Source organism: Cricetulus griseus, chromosome 7, assembly GCF_003668045.3.
Source record: "Cricetulus griseus strain 17A/GY chromosome 7, alternate assembly CriGri-PICRH-1.0, whole genome shotgun sequence".
NCBI lineage: Eukaryota > Metazoa > Chordata > Mammalia > Rodentia > Cricetidae > Cricetulus > Cricetulus griseus.
In genome coordinates, this window is record NC_048600.1 from 96,712,027 (window position 1) to 96,734,720 (window position 22,694).

Sequence of the window (22,694 nt, forward strand, 5' to 3'; positions counted from 1 at the left end):
TGGGGGAAGATTCGGTGATAATGCCTGTACTAAGTCAGCATGGCGCCTGGTACCACGCAGAACATAATAAATGGCGGGGTACAGTGGTGCCACCTTTGGCAAAGGATCATCTATTTCAAGTGCCTGCCGCTTTCTTCATCAGTAAATGACATTTAGTTCCCAGAATAGCATGAAAATGAAGGGCATACATGGCAAAAGATTCCATATAGCCTACTGTACAGTGTATAAGAACGGAATGGAACGATTTCTCTGACACATACTGGGCAAAAGGGAACTCCTTCGTGTCTACCTTTGAGAATGAATGCAGGTTGCTTTGTCAGTCCACCCATCTGGAAAAAGTAAAATGGGACCAGGACTTTGTCCTTCTGGGATTAGGTGTGGGTTGTAAAAATAATCTGGAATCTATTTAATGCTAAACAAAAGTAACACAGTGTTCTAAATCCCGAGGCTCAGGGCCTCAATTGCCCTGGAAATTTTGTGCTGTTAGAAAAAGACACTATTGGGGTAGAGGAATTGGAAAAAGTTCTTTGAATACACATCCCCATCTTATAAACAGGCATTCCTTGTGTGGCACTAATTGGAAACAGCACCCTCTTCCACCATACCTTCCAACCAGCCAATGAAAAGGGGGCATCTCTAGGGAGATCAATTAGAAACAAGCAATCCTCTGGGAAGACAGACAAGAAAAATCCACCCTTCCCTGGGGTAGACAATCCCTGTGCCAGGGAGCAGCTGGGGGCAGAGTTGGAGATGGGTTTCTTTGCTTAACTATCCTACAGGGGATTCTCCTCGGAAGTGCTGCCTGGGGAGCCTTGTTCTCTGAGAGCTTCCAGCCTACCTATATGGCCTACAGTGTAAATTCTCAGTTAAGAACAAAACACATGGTGGACAAGCTTTGGTGGCCCCCAGGAGAGGGTCTGAAAGGGAATGGGATAGAGTTGCTAAAGACAGAAAAAACAACAACAACAAAACCCCACAGCCCTCAGTTAAACTTCAATATCACAAGGATAGTTGTCTAATATAGGTGGGTGTCATCTGGAACAGGCATACTAAAAATGATTAGACAAAGTCCAACTGGGCATCTTATAATTTAACTGGTAACTGTAGGATATATGCATGAATTTTGGGTATGACAATGGCACACGGTAGCCTTGACTAATGGGTGGGTTCTAACAGGCCTGAAAGCACTTCTCTGGATCAGGGAGCTTTAGGAAGTATCAGTAAGGGACACCTATCTAAGAGGTCTGAGCTGGCCAATTCTTCTCCATTTAGAGTCTCTCCATTCTCTCTTCTAGCACATACCAGAGTCCATTTCAGCTGCACTATTGAGAAAGGGGAAGAGGGAGCTGTGGGTCTCTAGATAACCAAGCATCTGGAAGAACACAGGCTTGGTTGCACAGATAGCTGATTCTACCTTTCTATGAATGCCAGGTCGATCCCATCCATGGACCTTTCACACTAGTACCTCTGCTGAGTCTGGAAGCTCCCTTGTTCTACTTGACCTTGTCTCCTTGGTTGTGCTATTAGGAGAACAAACAACAGCAACAAACAACCCCCCCACACACACACACACAAAGCCACACACACATCAGGGGCTAGAGTAATGGCTCAGTGGTTAAGAGCACTTGCTGCTCTTGCAAAAGACAGTAGTTTAACTTCCAGCACCCACATCGGGTAGCGCTCACAACTGCCTATAAGTGAAGCTCCAGGGAATGTGATGTCTTCTTCTGACCTTTGAGGGCATTAGCATCCATGTGCATACACCACCTCCCACACACAATTAAAAATTAAATGTTTTACTTTTATTTTATTTTTTAAAGAATTATTTATTTATTTATTTATTTATTTATTATGTATACAGTGTTCAGCCTGCACCCCAGAAGAGGGCACCAGATCTCATTATAGATGGTTCTGAGCCCCCATGTGGTTGCTGGGAATTGAACTCAGGACCTCTGGAAGAGCAGCCAGTGTTCTTAACCTCTGAGCCATCTCTCCAGCCCCCAAATTAAATATTTTAAAGTATGGATATTTTGCTTGTATGTGCACCACATGTGTTCAATGTCTTTGGAGGGCAGAAGAGGGCATCAGATTGAGTATAACTGGAGTTACAAACAGTTGTCAGCTGCCCTGTAGGTGCTGGAAATGAAACCCAGTCCTCTGCAAGAGAAACCAGTGCTTTTAACTGTGGAGCCATTTCTCCAGTCCCTAAAATAAATCTTTTCTGGTGGGGAGCCAGGCAGTGATGACACATGTTTTAATCCTAGCACTTGGGAGGCTGAGGCAGGTGGATATCTGTGAGTTCAAGACCAGGCTGGTCCATCGAGCCAGTTCCAGGACAGCTGGGGCTACAAAGAAAGACCCTGTGACTTCTTTATGAGAAAACTACTATTCTATGCATTCTTATTTTAAAGGATGAGGAAAATGAGTCTCCTACATTCCATCATTTGTTCCAGTTCTAGTAATGGAGGCAGGATTTAAACCTGAATGGTGTGACTCTAGAACACGGCACTATCGTTCATCCAGTGAAATGCAAAAAATGTGATTCTCAGGCCCCTCACAGAAACACTCCCTAAAAATTCTGATTCCTCGGCTGAGCTATAGCTCAGAGGTCAAGTACTTGCTCAGCAAGCACAAGGCCCTGGGTTCATTCTCAGAACACAGCCTCCCTCCCCCCTTCCAGAAACATTCAGATTCCTGAGGCTTACTACAGGCTTAAAGAATCACTAAACACTAAATACCAGTGTCCAAGAGGAAATCAGCTCTGAGTTTTCCAATGGTCTTGTTTCTGTTTTCTTTCCTACCCTGTCTTTGCTGGGTGGTTTCTGATTCTGGGCCAGCAGTGCTGGTAGCGTTCACCACGTGTCCTCTTCAAAGAGAGCTGCCTCCCCTCCCTTCCTCCTGTAGAACTCAGGGTTTGGCTCAGCTCCTTAGATCCTCCCAATCCTCCCAGAGTGGACAGCCTGGACATGCTTGTGCCAAGGGGAGTAGCTGTCAGTGGCCATTCCTCCTGTTCTGGCAGAAGGTCACAGCAGGTCTCTTGAATCAGGCAAGATGTATAAACCTCGACACGGAGCCTTTATGCCTCAGTTTCCCTCTGCATTATTACAGGAACAGGGGGCTGGAGAGATGGCTCGGAGGTTAAGAGCACCGACTCCTCTTCCAAAGGTCCTGAGTTCAATTCCCAGCAACCACATGGTGGCTCACAACCATCCATTATGAGATCTGGTGCCCTCTTCCGATTTGCAGATATACATGGAAGCAGAATGTTGTGTACTAAATAAATAAATAAAATCTTTAAAAAATAATTACAGGAACAATCAGCGTTTTCTTTGTCCTTTCCTCCTTCCCAGGAAGGGTGCAGACCACAAAGGAGGATTCTATCAGAGGGATTCTGGGCTCCCAAGTAAAGCATTCATTCATAGGAGGGCCAGCCTCAAGGAATCCTGAGAATAGGAAAATCTGGGGATTAATGAGGACAGGAGGAGCTGGAGTGAGCTGGAGAGGCTTACCCTGGGAGGTGAGGGCTTTGGTGGAGGAAAGACTTATCACTGGCAGGGGCCTCTGAGTTTTTAGTGATGCAATTCCCCTGCTTTCCAGCAATCACCTCTACCTGCAACAGAGGGAGGTCCCCCCTCTTCAGCACAGAAGGACATAATCTTCTCAGTCTGGGACACCCTTCACAAGTGCACCTGCCTATATACTTTTGGATCTCTTGCTCCTCTTTCCCCTTACCCCTCCTCTCTGATTTGGGAAAAGCAAGACATCTGGAAAGAGACAGACCTGGCTCTGAATCTTGGCTTTTTCACATTATGTGATCTTTGTAAATTAACTAACAACTTTGAGTTTCCGCTGCTTCTCAAGTAGGACAAAGAGAATTCTTGCCTTTTTTTCCGTGCCCCTGACAAGCAATGAGGAGTGAGCAAGATGATTTGTAACCTGAATCCTGTCAAGTACTGGCGATGGGTTGCACAGACACAAGTGTTCACCCCTGGACTGTGAAGTTTCCACACCTGGGCTCACTCATATTCCAGAGGACACATTGCAGAGCAATCACAGAGCTTATTCCCTAAGTCGTGCTCCAGTTTGGAGGAGCCCACTGCCCCATCCCTCATCACAGCTTAGCAAAAGCATCAGCCTCCTCTTGATGTGTTTTTTACTCACACCAGGACCCTAGGGACATGTGAGGAACACAATAAAAGCTGGGCCAATCTGGCACTGTGCCTCACTTCCCTTCCACATAAAGGCTGTCTGCTCGCCAGGCATCTGGCCGGCAAGACTGGGCTGTGTGACTTGCTCAGCATCTGCAGCTTTGCTTAAGAGACCTGCTAACAGGAAAGTGTCTGGTTCCTTTCCACCCTAAACAGGAAGCGCCTGCCATGGTGGGAGAACTGGGTAGCCTGGTCATTTATAAGGAATCTCCTGTTGCGGCTGGAAGGCCTGCTCTCGAGGAAGGCTGGAGGAACTGGGTCCCAGGGACACCACCCTTGCAAGGGTGGAGTGCTGACAATGGCTACACACTGCTTGTGGCACTTGGCACAGAGCAGCCGTCATTCTTTCAGCAAACACTCATGAGACACTCACTTGTGCCTGCTGGGAGACATAGGACAATTCTAGAAAAGCTCTTCAAGTTCAAGGAGTCAATACACAAGCCAGAAAGGCAAGTCATTTTTGTGTGGTGCATTCATTGTACACAGGATATCCCCCTGACTTCCTTTTTAAAAAATGCATGCTGTTGGAGCTGGAGAAATGGATGGGTTTAGTTGTTAAGAGTACTTGTTGCTCTTCCAAAGGACCCTGATTCAGTTCTCGGCACCCACGTGATAACTCACAATCATCTATAACTCCCCAGTTCTAGGGGATCCAATTCTCTCTTCTGACTTCTTCAGGCACAGGCATACACGTGGTGCACATGAATGCATTTGGGCAAAACACTCAATACACATAAAATCAAAATAAATAAGCTTAAAATTTTATGTCTACTGTTTTAGGTATTGTGGTGGGGTGCTGTAGGTTGGAGAGAAATATGCCACATATCACAGAACAAACTAAAAAACATTGGAAAGCCTCTGTGACTGCCACAGGATCTCACTGTGGCCTGGGTTTGACTCTGTTTTGAGCAATTATTTTACTTAGCTTCTCCTTGTTTTGTGTCCTGTAGTCTACTGTGTTTTCAAAAAAGCAACCAGAGAAATCCTAGTCAAAGAGGTCACACTTCTGCTCAAATAGCTTCCTCTGACAGCTTCTCCTCTTACCTTACTTAAATCTACACCCCTAAAAATGTCCTTGCAAGCTTGCATCAATGGTGGAAGAGTTGGGGAGCTAACCTGGCAGTGGAGGCAACTCTGAAATTATCAGTGTTAATAGGACTATAGGAGCCATGAACTAGAAGGACAAAGGCAGGGTAGGGGGGTGGGGAGGTGGGGATTGGGTTTTTTGAGTCAGGGATCAGAACTCTCAACATTCCCCTCCTCCAGTGGAACCTGGAACTCTGCTAACTCCCTGTGGAGTGACCTCCATTTCTCTTTGTTCCTATCAGTTTCTCATTGGCAAATTCTATGGTGTGTGTGGTATGTGTATTAAGTGTGTGTATACAGGTGTACATGCATACGGAGAGGTATTATGTGACAAACTTTTCTTGGGAAGACAAACACACATCTATTCACCCTAGAAAGGAAGAAAGTAAGTACAGAGCAATGTATGAATACACCAAAGTCCAAGTTGGTAAGCCAGTGAGTTCCATTGGTGTTATTTACAGGAATATGGGGGTGGGGTTATGACTTACAGGAACAGAAATGACTTGAAGACAGCAACATCACCAAAATCCAACCCACTCTAGCATGGGTGACAGCTGACAAAAACTGGAAAACTGGAGTATACTGCACAGACTGCAGGAAGCTCAACAGGCTGGAATGTGTCTTTTCCTAGTGGCTCGGTTAGTCTGAGCCTCTTCCAGAAAGCTTAGCTTGTGTGAGAGCAGCTCTCAGGAGTCACTTATATAGTCTTAGGGAAAAAAGGCCTGGTGAATCTCATCAGTTTCTGGGACTTCCTGACGTTGTTCAGAATTACTTTCTGTCTTAAGAAGTGTCTCAACAGGTAGACTGATTCAATCCCTCGGAAAATTGCTATATAAGGAGGCCAGTGGTTAAAGTCCAATGTCTTCTTCCGTTGCTCTCCATTTTATTTACTGAAACTGGGTCTCTCTCAGAACCCAGAGCTCACTTGATTTGACTAGTTTAGCTAGCCAGCTTGCCCTGGGCATCCTCTGCCTCCAAGTGCTGGGATTCCAGGCAGAACACCATGAGTGCCCAACATTTGCGTGGGTGCTGGTGATCTTAACTCCAATCCTCGTGCTTTTCTCCCCAGCCCCTTACTTACCAATTCCAGTGGGAACAATCACACAATTGTTTTGTTTTTCAAGACAGGGTTTCTCTGTGGCTTTGGAGGCTGTCCTGTAGATCAGGCTGGCCTCGAACTCACAGAGATCTGCCTGCCTCTGCCTCCCGAGTGCTGGGATTAAAGATGTACGCCACCAACGCCCAGGTACAATCACACAATTTTTAATTTAATATATTTTTGCATGGCTGAGGATTAAACCTAGGGCCTATCGCTTGATGGGCATACAGCCAACTCAACACCCACCTCCATGGTGGTTGCAGAAGATAGTACCTCCTGTGAGGTCATGGGGAATGGATCAGGGGCGAATAGGCCTAGAAACAAGGCTTCCCCAGAAACATTCTGCCAGAGCTGTTGGGTGAAATGTTCCTGGTCTCTTGTCTCAATGTGTAGACTGAGGCCAGGTGAGTGGACATCACTAGAGCAGGAGCAGTCACCATGAAGCCTTATGTGGGTGAAAGCGTGGCCCACTGGATTCATCTATGAGGCAAATGCCTGGAAGGCAGAAGGGCACAGGGCTCTATCTGTGGTGGAGAAGGACCTGGAACAGTGTAGACATGGGAGGAGTTTCAAGTGTGGAGAGCAGGGACACTGTGCACAGATCACTGACCTTAGTTCAAAGGCTGGTAGGAGCTCTGCTTCTATCCCTAACCGGCCATGTGAACTTGATCAAAGTGATCACCTCTCTGAGTTTTAGGGTTATCATCCACAAAATACAGATCCCAATTCACAAGCCTGTCCTGAAAATTAGAGGCAATGGATATAGAAGACTATTTGTCACTCCTAAATTAGCCTCCTCAGAAGCTCCCACTTTTCTTCTTTAATTAACTAATTAATGCATGCAGAGGTCAGAGGATAACATGCCAGAGTCAGTTCTCTCCTTCTACGGTGCAGGTCCCAAGGATGGAACTTATTTTTATTTTTTTATTTATTTATTATTTATTTTTACCATTTTTTTATTTGAATTACAAACAAGATTGAATTACATGACAATTCCAGTTCCCTTCTCCCTCCATTCCTCCCCTACCACCCTCCAACTAAAACCCTACCTATCACATATCCTTTCTTCTAATCTATACCTGACTCAACCTTTCTGCTCCCTCATGACCTCTGCATCCTTCCTCTTCTTCCCTTCTCATTCTCCTAGCTCCCTCCCCCCTCTTCCCGTGCTCTCAATTTGCTCAGGGGATTGTGACCCTTTCCCCTTCTCCAGGGGACAAAGTTTGTCTCTTTTAGGGTCCTCCTTGTTTACTAGGTTCTCTGGCAGTGTGGATTGTAGACTGGTAATCCATTACTCTATGTCTAAAATCCACAGATGAGTGAGTAAATATCATGTTTGTCTTTTTGTGATTGGGTTACCTCGCTCAGAAAGATTTCTTCTAGTTCCATCCATTTTTCCTGCAAATTTCAAGATTCCATTGTTTTTTGTTTTTTTTTTTTTCTGCTGAGTAGTACTCCATTGTATAAATGTACCACATTTTCTCTATCCATTCTTCGGCTGAGGGGCATCTAGGCTGCTTCTAGTTTCTGGCTATTACAAATAGTGCTGTTATGAACATCGTTGAACAGATGTCTTTGTTGTATGAATGTGCTTTTTTTTGGGTATATTCCTAGGAGTGGAATTGCTGGATCTTGTGGTAGACTGATTCCCATTTTCTTGAGGAGTAGCCATACTGATTTCCAAAGTGGCTGTACAAGTTGGCACTCCCATCAGCAGTGGAGAAGTGTTCCCCTTTCTCCACACCCTCTCCAGCATGAACTGTCATTGGTGTTTTTGATTTTGGTGTGCCTGTGGTTTTTGCACTTACCTCCACAGCTACTTTGAGTCCAGTGCACTATGATTACTCACTATAATCATTGCATTGGTCAATCACGTGATCTCTCTGCTTAAAATATTTGTTTTGAGGCAACGTCTCTTTTTGTAGCCCTGTGTGTCTTGGAACTCACTATGTATACCAGGTTGGCCTGGAATTCAGAGGTCTGCCTAATTTTGTCCCATGAGTGCTGGGATTAATAGGTGTGTGCCAGCTTGATTGGCTGAAAAAAAAATTACCTGTGCTAGGAATTGAACCCAGCAACTTAAGCATGCTAGGCCAGGATTTAATCACTGAGCAATATTCTCAGCTCCCCCTTCTCCCCTCCCAACAAACAATAGGCATCTCTCCTCTCCAACCTGTTCTTCATTCTGCAGCTGGAAAATACCTATCTGATCTCACCCTTCTGAAGTTCTTTTGTGGGTGGATCCACCGCCTTCAGGATAAAGTTCAAACTACAAGACCTCAGCTATTTAGCCTCCTACCTTTCTGGCATGTTCTAGTATTCTCCCCCGGAGGCTATGCTCCCAACGTATCAAGTTACTTGTTCTACAAGTAGCTTGGACAGATCTTTTGCCCCCTTCTTCAACTTAACTCATCACGCAGGCTTTGGTTCAGGTGTCACTCACTGCGGGAAAATGTCCTCGCTGATTCTATTTTAAGTTTTCCAAGCCCTTTCTCTAAGTGAGTTTACTGTACAGCTTTACGGTAACCCACCCTCAACTGAGGGTGGGTTACTAGACTTCCAAATTCCACCTTACCCCTTTATTAGCCACACGACTTTATCCGCAACCAGGGGGAAATATTTCATCAGTCTGTAGTGGGAATGATGTAAGATGCCGACAATTAGCTGGTTATTATTAGGGTTGAGAAAGCTCGACTCCTGCACAACCTTATTCCCGGAGTCAGGTTTGCGCGTGATTTAGACTGAACTCACATTTTTGTCCTCGTCTCACCTTGATTTTTACTGGACAAGGCAGTTTTAGCAAGCCTGGAGGTGATCGGGTACCGAGCTCGTCACGACTTTCGTCCCGCGCGCTCCTCAGGCTCGGAACGCCCCCAAGTGGTTCAAGCTCAGCAGCAAGAGCCGGAGCGAAGCCGGCCACACCATTCTCTATTTTAAAGGAAGAAACTAGTTTTCCAGGCCAATGGTTCCTACTTATGAAAGGGGAGCCTCCTCTCTCGCTTTTATAGCTTCAAATTCTACCTGACCCAATAAAATTAGAACTGGGGTTGTAAATGGGGCGGAGCGAGCCGGCCCGGCTTCCTCCCCTAGTCCCTCGAGGGCATTGGTACTTTCCTTTCTCAATTCCCTCTCAATAATGGTACCGTCGCGGAGGGGGGAACGGGGAGGGACTCCGCAGTCGGCGGACTGGAGAGGAGTAGAACCACCCCTCCGGCTTTGGCACGGTGGTATCGTCCGCCGTGAGCTGATTGGCTGCCGAGGTCCCGCAGTCGGTCTCAGCCTGCCGCGCCGCCCTCAGAACTGCTCCGGCAGCCGCGCCGCCTGGCTTTTCGTTTTCCTTGTTCTCCGCGGGCCGTGGGGGCTCCGCGCCGCGGCTGTTAGTCATGTCGGGTAGGTGACTCCTCCAGCGAGCAGCGGCAGCGGCGAGAAGGGGTCCGGCGTGTTCGGGCCGTCTTCCCGCGCACCGGAGGGCGGCGAGGGAAAGCCTCCGGCCTGAGGGAGGCTCGGGTGGGGGGGGGGCGGCCGCGTCGCCGCCATGTTGGACTGGAGGCACGCACGCTCCCAACGCTCTCTGGCTACAAATCACGGCGGGAGCGCTCTGGAGCCCTGTCTTTTGACCCTGCCCTTGGAACCCGAGGAGATGTGCAGCTCTCGGGGGAGGGGGTGTGTGAGTTGGGGGGCGGAGGCCCGTCTACACCATCGTAGGGGCGGGGGGAGCCGAGATCTGAGCATCAGCCTGAGGACTGGGGCTTCTGGTCCTCCGCTCCGCCTCAGATCTCTCAGCGAGGCCTCTTGCCGGTCGTCTCGCCGCCTCGTTCCTCAGTTCCCCCATCCGAGAAGTGGAGCTGGGCCTTCCTGACTTACCTATTCATCAGGTGGGGGTCTTGAGCTCTGGGAGCCCCACGTTGCCTTACGCGTAATCGCACTTACAGGTCATTTTCTCTGCTGTAAACCGCCGGGATTGATTGGGGTTGGGGGTGTTTGTGTATTCGGCTTCACCTTTGTACTCCCTCCTGTGCTTGTTAATCTCCTGAACTTAAAAGTGAGCCTTGACAGTGACTAATGAGCACTTTTAGGTCTTCGTGACATTTTCCTTAAACAGAGAGACCAAAGGAAAGACAGCGCCTTCCTCAAAGTGATATTGATAGAGGCATTTATCTATCTCTCCACAACAGCAAGTTTGGAGCCTGTTAAACTAGAAAAAGTCCTCTTGATTCTAACAGTTCCAGTTGATCACGCAGGTCCTTTATTTTTGGACTACATTTACAGGTGGCAAAGACAGACCCAGATATGCCCTTGATTTTAGAAGCCAGCGTAGTTTGTACTCTCCTTCCGAGGGAAACGCCTTTTGGTACAAAGTTTTACAGTGTCTCATTATGTATCCTTGGCTGAACTGGAGCTCGATGTGTAACCCAGGCTGGCTTTGAACTCACAGATCCGCCTGCCTCTGCCTCCCAAGTGCTGGGATTAAAGGTGTGAACTACTATACCCGCCAGTTTTACACCTTTATTAATAGGCAAACCTTTTAAAAAAGTATCCCCAGTCCACCAAGAGTGTGTGTGTGTGTGTGTGTGTGTGTGTGTGTGTGTGTGTGTGTGTGTGTGTGAGAAGAATATGTACAAATGCTTCCTTAGGGTATATGTAGGTTAACCATGACTTTAAAAAATTAAAATTCTACCCTCATGTAGAAATTACCAAAATATATTGCAAGCTGTGCTCAGTAAAAACTCGTGGGATTATTTGGACAGGGTTTGAATCATCATCTTTAAGTAGCCTCTTGAGTGGGATTACGGGCTTGCTGCACCTTGCCCAAATTGTTCGTTTTTTTAATGTAGTTGTTCCTATAAGACAATGACATTTTTATAGGACTGTAGTTTCAATGGAAAATTTAAATTTAGAGGCATAAGTTAAAATCTTTCAAGTTCTTTTTAGTGTTATATACAGTGTAACATGTTTTTCGATGTGTGTATAAATTACGTTGACTTTTGTATAAAAGTAATGCTTTTGACTTGTTTTTTAATGCATGTTTAAATTAATAAACTTAACAGAATAAATTCCTTCCCAAGCAACTAGTATCATTAATAAGTTACATTCTTTAAACAGTTAGAAATTTAATTGAATCTACTTGCCATGTCAGACATACAGACATATTAAAATATAAGCATTTGGGCTGGAATTAATGCTTAGCATGCACAAAACTTAAGGATTTGATCCCCTGCATCAGAGGAAAGAGATACATACATAGGATTTTGTCAATAAGTCAAAATTATTGTCAGTCTGACATTAAAGAATTATTTGCAAAAGTGAATTATCAGAGCTTTTGAATTAAAATCACGAGTAAAATATTAGTTACATATAAAATAAAGTCAAGCTATTTCTCATTTAGGACAGATCAAGGTATCTTCTGCGTTCACCTCAAAAAAAAAATAGGCAAACATTTGGGAAAGCTTATGGTAAAAATGAAGTAGAAGCCAGTATGATATGCATAGATCTTTTTTGGCTATTACCTTGCAGAAAGTATAGGTCTTGTGTAGAGTGGTTTTATTATCTAAGGATGGGTGATGAAACCTTAAACTGTTAGCCAGATAATGGAAACTGAAACCCTTATAAATCTTGGGCTTACAGATTATAAATTTGAAGGACTGTGTCCTTCAGTGAAGAAATAAACAGAGGAAAAAAATCCTATTGTAAGCCGACAAGGAAGTTCAGACACAGTAGAATCTTAGAATTTGTAACCTGGAACCTCTTACTTCCTTTTAGGTACTCATTTAGCCTTTAGGAAATCTTAAAATGATTTAACATAAAAATAAAAAAATATGGGCTGATTAACATCTTTGGGCTTCTGGTTTAAAAAACAATTTAAAAACATGAAAAACTGGAGGAATTTTCACAACATAGATCACAAAGAATCTGAGGAAATCCAGACCTTTCGGAGGTGAGTTCATGGTAAAAATTGAACACCAGAAACAGGTGTCAAAATGAGTCAAATGACAAACTGGATTAGAACAAATGTTTTTATGTTGAGGGTTAAAAACCTAAAAGAATGAGTCAACTTTTAAGACCAACATTATGTGGAAAGGCCACATAGATTTGAAAAAGGAACAAAATAATCTAAAAATTACATTTATGTGTGGGTGAGTGCCCTGGAGTACCTGTGAAAGTCAGGACAAAGGCGTTCTTGCCTTTCACCATGTAGGTACAAGATATTGGGTTGTCAAGCTTATGTTAGTCATCTTTACCTACTGAGTCATGTCACTCCTACCCTCCCCTCCCCCTAATATAATTTTCAAAAGTAGGAAAAGTGAAATAGCAAACCTAGCAAAATTATAGATGAAGTTATAGTCTGTCTTTCAGAACTCAATTTAGAAGGATAGAGGTGAAAATGAAAGTTGGTGGGTATGGTGGTATATACCTGTCATCATCACTCAGGAAGTGCTGAATTGGGAAGATCTCTAGTTTTAAACCCAGCATGAGCAACATAGGACATTCTTGCCTTAAAAAAAATCTAGGAAAGTTGAATTGATTTTTGCTGTTATTTTTTTTTTTTTTTTTGAGACTAGGCCTCGTCAGCTCTAGCTGACACAGAATCCACCTGCCTCATGAGTGTTGGGATTTATGGTGGACAATCCCAAAGAGTTGAAATGCTTAATCAAGCATTAGTTTCAAACAAATGCCTAAAAATAATTTCAAGTAATTATCTATAGAAGTACAGTTATAAAATAATAACCCATAAACAGTTTTAGAAGGGTCCTGGAGCTGTGTCTACTGCTCTTGGCACAGCATTGGTTACCAGTACCCGCATCTAGAAGCTCACAATTACCAGGTGTCTCCAGCTTTAGAGCATCTTATACCCTCTTCTGTCTTGCATGCATGTGCACATACTCTTTCACACATGTACACAGAAACAAAGGTTTTCTTTTAAGAAAGTCTTAAAATTTAAAATTAAATGTTTAGAAGGAAAATAACCAATGTCTTTGAGTTTTCTACCAAATAAACTGGCATATACTGCTAAAAGAATTAATGCATAGAAAGGAAGAGGGGCTGGGCAGTGGTGGCGCATGCCTTTAATCCCAGCATCTGGGAGGCGGATCTCTGTGAGTTTGAGACCAGCCTGGTCTACAAGAGCTAGTTCCAGGACAGCCTCCAAAGCCACAGAGAAACCCTGTCTTGAAAAACCAAAAACCAAACCAAACCAAACAAACAAAAAAACAAAAAAGGAAAAGGAATAAAAATTGCAAGGAAAATAAAGATGAAGATTGTGATTGACATAGGATAGTAAGGTCTGAATGTTTTAGTGGAGGTTGATAATTTTGTCAGAAAAATTATGCAAAAATTTAGTTATAACATCATGGAAATCAAATGTAAATAAAACAATAGTAAAAATGTGGCTAAAGAAAATGTCATAGAAAGTAGAAAAGGGCTTAAAAGGGAAAGAAAAACTGTTGTATAGAAAATTCTAAGATGTCAGAAATGTAAAAATTAACAGATAAAGCAGCCCACTTAAAGTACAAAGATGTTCACAGTGCTAAGAAATTACCTAGATAAATTCTGTCCAGAAATAATACATGTTAAACACATTGGTGGTAAGATGGAGAGTAATTAGGCAAACATCAGCTGAAATGTGTTACGTGCTTGAAGCTAGTGTATGATGTTAAACATCATAGGAAATTCATAAGTTAGGATTTTTGAATCATGGCTATAATTCCAGCATTTGGGCCACAGGTTGAACATACCTGTTTGCCTTAGAGTTACTGTTAGTGTGGTGAAACACTGTGACCAAAGCAGCTTGAGGAGGAAAGGGTTTGTTTGGCTTACACTTCCTTATCTGTTTATCATCACAGAAGTCAGAACAGAAACTCAAGCAAGACAGGACCCTTGAGGCAGAAGCTGATTCAGAGGCCATGAAAGGGTGCTGCTTACTGTTAGCTTTCTTTTCTTTTCTTTTTTTTTTGTTTTTTGTTTATTTGTTTTTTTCCAGACAGGGTTTCTCTGTGTAGCTTTGGAGCCTATCCTGGCACTCGTTCTGGAGACCAGACTAGCCTCGAACTCACAGAGATCTGCCTGCCTCCGCCTCCCAAGTGCTGGAATTAAAGGCCACCAACGCCTGGCCGATCAGTCTGCTTTCTTATAGAACCTAGGACCAGCAGCCCAGGGATGGCATCCTCTACAATGGACTGGGCCCTCCCCCATCAATTGATATTTAAAAACAAACAAACAAAAACCATCCTGCAGCTGTATCTTAGGGAGGTCTTTTTTCAGTTGAGGTTCCTTTCAGATGACTCCAGCTGTGTCAAGTTGACATAAAACTATCTAGGACAAATGACCCCTTGTCAGTTTGACAAACATCACTGTTTAGCTACAGCCTTTCCTTTCTTGTTCATTCCCAAGATTACGAATTAGCATCAACACCACACAATAAAACATTTTGTAAACTTTAAAAATCCCACAGTTCTTTGCAAATTCAAACACTTTAAAAATCCGTATCTTTAAAAGTTTAAAGTCTCTTTTAAAACCTGAAATCTATTTAAAAAGTTAGTTTCTTAATTGTGGGCTTCTGTAAAATAAAAAATATACTTCAAGAGGGAAGAACCAAGGCACAGTTAAAGTTTGAACACAGCAAAACCAAACTTCAACTGTAAATAACTCAGTATCCAACATCTGGAATTCACTCATCTTCTGGACCCCTCCAAAGGACTTGGGTCACTTCTCTGGCTCTGCCCTCTTAGTACACACAGCTTGTCCTCTCGGCTCTAGCTGACTGTTCCGCTGCTGCTGCTGTTCTTGGTGGTCATCCCATGGTACTGGCATCTCTAAAATACTGAGGCCTCTTACTGCAGCCGGGCTGCACTATCACCACCTGGTGCCAAGCCTCAACTTCTCTTCATGACCCCTTCAGTCCTGGGGCTCCAACTGCTAGTGAGGCTGCACCTTAACAAATGGCCTCTCCTTGCCTCTCACAGTAACTCTGACCTCTTTATGCCTTCAAAACCTGTACCACTTGGGAGACTCTAAACAGTACCAAATACGGCTGCCAACACAAGGCATGACCTAGCCCACCTCTAGAGCACAGCTTATGTGTGTTAACTTGAGAACCATTTTCTAGTTGGTCATTTAATCACCACAAATTTCTTAGCTGACCAGCATCAACTATCCCATTAAAGGAAAGGTTTTATTTCAGTGGTTCGGTCTCTCATTAATCACAGCTGACTGACTGTTCAGCCCTAGCTGACCTGAACCACAGATTATTCACACAAAAGGCTCAGCAGAGTCTTTGCTTTTCCTAGAAACTTCCCAAGCCAGGCCTCCATCGTCAGAATTGCCCTCAATATAATTATCTTCCAAGCTCCATAAGAACAGCTCACTGAGCTCTCTTAACACTCAACGGCTTTTCTAGTTCAAAGTTCCAAAGTCCTTCCACAATCCTCCCCAAAACACATGGTCAGGTCTGTCACAGCAATACCCCACTGTCCTAAGTACCACTTTGTTGTTACTCTGGTTGTGATGATGGCCAAAGCAACTTGGGGGGGGGTTATTTGACTTACTCTAAATGTGTTCATCATTGAAGAAGTCAGGACAGGAACTCAAACAGAGCAGGCAGCTCCTGGAGCTGATGCAGAGGCCATGGAAGGGTGCTGCCTACTGGTTTGCTCCTTACCGCTTGCTCAGCCTGCTTTCTTAGAGAAACCAGGACCACCACCCACAATGGGCTGGGCCTTCCTCCATTAATCATCAATAAGAAAATGCCTTATAGCTTTTCTTAGGGAGGCATTTTCTCAATTGAAGTTCCCTCCTTTCAGATGATTCTAGTTTGTATCAAGTTGACATAAAATAGCCAGTACACTGGTACACTTTAGTAATTTAGAAGCACTTCTAAATAATGAACAAGTCCAGACACAAGACTGAAGTATCAGATTATCTTAACAAGGACTTATTTGAGTTGCCCTAAGTGGCATTTATAGATTGATTTTTTAAAAAAGAAAACTGAAAATAATGTATTTTTATTACTGAAATACACATTTTCTGGAGACTGTGCTTTTTTGTGTATCTTGAAGTTTTAGTTCAGCTGAAGATTTATAGTTTCAGAGGACTAATTACTTAGGCTGAAGTAAAGACATAAATACTAGATTTTGTTTTTAAATTATGGATTTTCTCTGATTTCATATTTGTTCTCTTCTGACCACCAGCAATTGTGAACAGTGGCTTAACAATGTTGTTACTTAAAAAATAAGTAGTTATTGCTTAAAAAAATATACTTTGTAGACCTCACCATGTAGAGATTTAATTTCTATTGGGTGTGTGGTTTTTGTTTGTTTGCTTGTTTTCTTTCTTTTTTTTTTTTTTTTTTTGAGGCAGGGCCTCATTGCAGCCCTGGTTGGCCTGGAACTCACTATGTAAACTAGGCTGGCCTTGAACTCATAGAAATCCACCTGCCTTTGCTTTCTGAGTGCTGGAATTAAAGGTGTATGCCACCATGCCTGGCTTGTAGTTTTTCTTAAAGTAATTTTTGATAGTTTCTAGCAGTATTTTCATTTGTATAAACTAAAGTTAGTCTTAGGGGAAAGCATAATTTTAAATATGATTTAAAATTCTTTTTATGTGTTTTAGATTCTGGAAGTTACAGTCAGTCTGGGGGTGAGCAGCAAAGGTAAAGTATACATATGTTTTCATAATATCATGAGGCTGAAACTGAGAAAAATAATATAATTTTCTCTCTGAAATTTGCTATCTGGATGTCTTAAGATAATAAGGCTAGCCAGACTGGAGAAACCCACAGGGACAGCTGACCTGAACAAGGGGTTGCTCTTGGACCCCAGACTGATAGCTGCATAGGAAACCAGCATAGGATTGTTCCAGACCCCCCAGAGCGAGGATGTCAGTTTGGAGGTCTAAGCAATCTATGGGGCCTCTTGTAGTGGATCAGTATTTAGCCCTAATATACTAATGGACTTTGGGAGTCCCCTCCACATAGAGGGATACTTTCTCAGCCTAGACACATGGGGAGCAGACAGGGGTTGGGATGGGAGTGGGTGGGGAGCAGGGGAGGAGGGGAGGGAGAGGGAACTGGGATTGACATGTAAAAGAAGCTTGTTTCTAATAATAATAATAATAATAATAATAATAATAAGGCTAGATGTGGTAGTTCATGTTTGTAATCCCAGCATTCAGGAGCTTGAGTTAGGAGGACTCGCACAAATTTGAGGCCATCTTGGGCTACATAGAAAGACCCTAGCTCTTAAGAAAAGTGTGTGTAAGGGGGTTGTAACTAAATAATTAAAACTTGTTAACAAGGAAAAAGCTTGCCTTTATAAATAGGTGTCATGCAACATTTCTTCCTTTTTTAAGTAGTCTGTTTGATTAATAAATACATGCCTTGAAGATTAAGACAAATCCTAGGTATTATAAGGATTTTTTTCTTTAGAAATTAAGAGAATTTTTAAAAAGTTATTGTTTTTAATTATATGTATGCTCGCATGTGACTATATGCACATTGAGTACTGGTGCCTCTGGAGGTCAGAGGTGTCAGATCCCCTGGAACTGGTTACAGACACTTGTGATCTACCTGATGTGTGGGTGCTGGGAGTTGAACTGGAAGAGCCGGCAATGCTCCTAACTTCTGAGCCATCACTCTGCCTAGAGAATGTCTTAAAACTCAAATCAAGCAAGTTGTTAGAAAAAGCATTTTACTTTTTGATGATATATAGTATGCTAATGTGTGTTTTTTTTTTAAGTTTATTTGGGTGTTCTGTCTGCATGTGTGTACCATGCACATGCAGTGCCCATGGAGGCCTGAAGAGGGCGTTGGATCCTTGTGGAACTGGTGTTAGTGATAGTGGTGACTTAATATGTGAATTCTGGGAATCAAATTCAGGTCATCTGGAAGAGCAGCAAGTTCTCTTAACCACTGAGCCATCTCTCCAGCCCCTAGAGCAGATTTTCTTTTCTCCCTTCTTTCTTTTTTTAAAATTAAACCATTTATTTGAACAACAAGGACAACTGAACCCTGTCGTCCTCGAGTTCAGTTGGCAGCCTCCAGTTTCACTGGAACTTTGAGCCAGAAAACAGCACTGCACGTTAAGGAAGATCTAGAGCTAGAGCAGATTTTCTTAACTCATTATAATACAGTTTATGCTCAAAGTGAAAGTTTGTTTTTATGTCTGTATGATGGTCGGCTGTTTTTGCTTACAACAGCTTTCAACCTAATACTACAACTATTGTTGGAAGCTCAATGTGAGATATTAAGCATATCAGAAACAAAACTGTGATTTTGTTCTTATAAGATAGTGCTAGCCTCTTAGTAGGTACCTAGTAAGTGTCTCTTTATTGCTTGTATTTTTTTTTAAAGATTTATTTATGTGTACAGTGTTCTGTCTGTATGTCTGCAGGCCAAAAGAGGCACCAATTCTCATTATAGATGGTTGTGAGTTAACATATGGTTGCTGGGAATTGAACTCAGGACCTTTGGAAGAGCAGTCAGTGCTCTTAACCTCTGAGCCATCTCTCCAGCCCAATTGCTTGTATTTTTTTGAAAGTTTGGGATTCTGGGGGGAAAAAAAAAGTTGAGGAATTTTAGTATTAGATTGCTCTAAAATAAAAGGTTTTATTTTGAAAATATTTTTCTTTGGGTATTAAAGTGCCATATAATCAGAGAGTTGTTTTTTGACTTGCTGGTACTTATATGATACAATTTTAAAAAGTCTTAGGAAGGTACATTTACTCAAGAACACAATGCATATTTATCAAACTACATGGCAGTTTTGATACAGTGTATTTTCATTCTTTGTTGGGAATTTGGATCTAATTACTAAATTAGATCCAAATTTAAACTGGACTTTTGTTCCATATTGTGCCTTTTCTGGGAAGGTCAAGACATTCAATTCAAACATACAGTACAAAGAAATCCATCTGTTTCCATAAAGCTTAAAATGTTACATTTTTAACATATGCATGGTAGCACATGCATTTAATCCCAGCACTCAGGGAATCTCCGAGTTATAGGCCACCTTGATCTACAGAGAGAAGACAGCCAGAGAAACCCGGTCTCAAAAGACAAACAAACAAAAAAGTTACCTTTTTTCTTTTTTAGATAATTACTATGGGTCTTACCTTGCAGTTTTTGGAAATAGCACTTTCTTAGGAATGGCTGGTTGTTTTTGTTTTGAGACAGGCAGGCTCTTATGGTGTAGCTTTGGCAAGCTTGGAACTTGCTATGTAGATCAGGCTAGCCTCAGACTGCCAGCTTCTGTCTTTTGAATGCTGGGATTAAAAGCACGGGCTACCTGTGGTAATCAACACAGTTATTTGTATACACATTTTTAGCTGTAAACAACTGTATATGCTTTAAGTATTAGAAATCTGTGTACCTGATAGTAAATAAAAACCCATTTATTGAATGATACTGTTCAATGCCTTTCTCTGTTTTGTTATTTATTCCAAAGCATAATTTTCTTAATTTTGTAGCTCTGGTGAAATATTTGTGAGAAATTTTCACAGCAGCCTTTGATACTGACATTCAAGAGGTCTGGGAATGACTTTTTTTTTTTTTTTTTTTTTTTTTTTTTTTTTTGGTTTTTGGAGACAGGATTTCTCTGTGTAGCTTTGGAGCCTATCCTGGCACTCGCTCTGGAGACCAGACTGGCCTCGAACTCACAGAGATCCGCCTGCCTCTGCCTCCCGAGTGCTGGGATTAAAGGTGTGCGCCACCAACACCCACAGGGAATGACTTCTTTTATGTCTTTTGTTGTTGGTCATCAATTTAGATTTTAAGAGACAGGCAGAATTGTTGTTTAATTGTAAATAGTCTTTTATTTTGAGTCACTCACTAAGAACAACAGAAAAAATAACTTTATAACTAGTAGCCAGAAAACAATTCAGATGTAAACAGGACAAACACTAGGTTTGGTTGAAGGCAGAGTTTTTCATTTAAGCCTTTCAATTTCTTTAAGCATATGTCTTTCAAGTATTACAATTTTCTTTTACAGTTATTCTTCCTATGGAAATCAAGGCAGTCAAGGCTATGGACAAACATCACAAGTAGGTTAAAAATAATCAGTTGTTTTCCTTATAAGTGGCTATTTTATTTACTAAGTATAGTTATTTCATTTAGTAAATAATAAAGTTTGAGTGTTTACCTGAATTTCAGAGCTATTCTGGCTATGGGCAAACGACTGATTCTTCGTATGGACAAAACTATGGTGGTTACTCCGGTTATGGACAAAATCAATCAGGTTGGACTGGTTTATTAAATTGCTATTTTAGAGAGTCAAGAATCAGAACCTTCACTAAATAGTATTCTTATCTAATTTTTAGGTTATTCACAGTCCTATGGTAGTTATGATAATCAAAAGCAGAGCTCATATGGCCAGCAATCATATAGTAACCAGGGACAACAAAACACGGAATCATCAGGAGGGTAAGGAAACAGTAAACTATTGAAATTGTATTGGGTATGCCTGCCTTTGTAGTTCCATTTAATTATTTTGTAGTACTGGAAATAAAACCCAGAGCTTTACATATGCTGCATAAGTAAATACCACTGAGCTGTGTGCCCAAATCCTTTATTTTGTTTTTGTGCCACTTGGATGCATTACCTTTAAAAAATATTTTTTAGGTGCCACTTGGATGCATTACTTTAAAAAATATTTTTTAGATACATTTATTTTGATTTGTGCGTATTATGTGTATTCTGTGTACTGTGTGTGTGATGATGCCCACAGAAGCCAGAGACAGGGTAGAGGCCAGAAGAGGGCATTGCAGCTTCTAAAACTGGAGTTGCAGCTGATTGTGAGCTACCATGTGGGTATTGGGAATTGACTTTGGGTCCTCTGTAAAAACAAGTGCTCTCAAATACTGAGCCATCTCTCTATCCCTCCCTTCCCTTTTTTGTTTGGAATAGTGTTTCACTATGTAGCCTAAAACTATATAGGACTCTGTAAAAGGAAGTAACTACTAGTATTATTTCATAGTGGAGTTTTTATTGTGATTTATTTGGTGAACTAATCCACATTCCCTAATGTACTTGGTCCTCAGACACCACTATGAAACAACACTAGTGGTTATTTCTATTTTGTAGAGGTGAAGAAGTTTAAAAGAACCAGAGCCTGAGGCCTCTAGTCGTCCGTTTCTGGCTGCAGTGACAGAAGTACTTTAAGTGAAGTGTAAATGACACTGGGGAAAGAACTGTGAGGTCAGATTATTGGTCTTAGAGTTACAAAAGTAAGTAGAAGAACATATGTAGGGAATAATATCTGGAAGCCATGCTGCATTAGGAAAAAAAACCTTAAGCCTATTGCTAAGTTTAATCATAAAGGAAATGCTTTTATAAAGGCTGTATGTTTGAAAGAATGAAATAAATGTAAAGCAAAGAGAAATACTTCTTTTGACTATTTTAAAGTAAATAATTAGTGTTCAAACTATAGTTTTGTGGTGCTTTGAGTTGGGAGTTGGAATAGATTGTTGTGATTTTCTTCAGAATTAGGTTTGATTGTTAAGATTTTAGACAGTTCTCCCCCTACCCCCTTTTGAGACCAGTGTCTACGTAACCTAGGTTGGCCTTAAGGTCATGATGCACCTGTCTCCTCAGTACCAAAAGAACAGGCATCATGTCTGGCTACAAATACAAAAGACATGATGTTGAAAGGTAGTGACAAGAACCTTTCAGTGTAACTAATAAGAGAACTCATCACTTAGTGGCCTTATTTGCTAATGAATCATACATATCTTACTTTTTTCTTTTACCTCAAGAAAGTAAAAACTAGTTGTTTTGTTAATGGTATTTAAAAGTGATTGTTTTTGTTTGTTTTCCCCAGTGTAGTGCAACAATCTCTTTTCTCCCCTTTGGCATTTTTTTTTAGTGATAGTGAAATTGTTTTTGGAGTGTGTTCTGTTGATGAATTTTCATAGATTGAAGAACCAAATAATTAACTATAAGAGCATAGTACTAGACACTGCTGAGGTCTAGCTGACTAGGCCTTTTATATTGGTGTTCTTTAACTTGCTACAGTAAACACAATTCTGTAAGATCTTATGTTCTTGATTTCTTTTAGCCAAGGTGGAAGAGCACCTTCATATGGCCAGTCTGACTATGGTCAGCAAGATTCTTATGACCAGCAGTCAGGCTATGATCAGCATCAAGGCTCATACGATGAGCAGTCAAATTATCAGCAACATGATTCCTATAATCAAAACCAGCAGTCTTACCATTCACAAAGGGAAAACTACAGCCACCACACACAAGGTAAGATTATAATGGCCTCTTAACTTTAGCATTGTTTATTGGATTTTACTTGTTGATAAAAATTTGA

The 22,694-nt window shown here is 41.9% G+C and overlaps 1 protein-coding gene across 2 annotated transcripts in view; it reads left to right on the forward strand.

The window, feature by feature from the left end:
• The first annotated feature begins 9,635 nt into the window (after positions 1-9,635).
• Positions 9,636-22,694, forward strand: part of Taf15 (TATA-box binding protein associated factor 15) — a 32,219-nt gene continuing 19,160 nt past the window's right edge. For both annotated transcript variants that reach the window (XM_027426451.2, XM_035447398.1), the window contains exons 1-6: positions 9,636-9,783; positions 16,999-17,038; positions 20,373-20,424; positions 20,534-20,618; positions 20,701-20,803; positions 22,437-22,627. In XM_027426451.2, the coding sequence (XP_027282252.1) occupies positions 9,777-9,783; positions 16,999-17,038; positions 20,373-20,424; positions 20,534-20,618; positions 20,701-20,803; positions 22,437-22,627 (478 nt within the window). In that variant the 5' untranslated portion in view covers positions 9,636-9,776. The remainder of the gene's footprint in view (positions 9,784-16,998; positions 17,039-20,372; positions 20,425-20,533; positions 20,619-20,700; positions 20,804-22,436; positions 22,628-22,694) is intronic.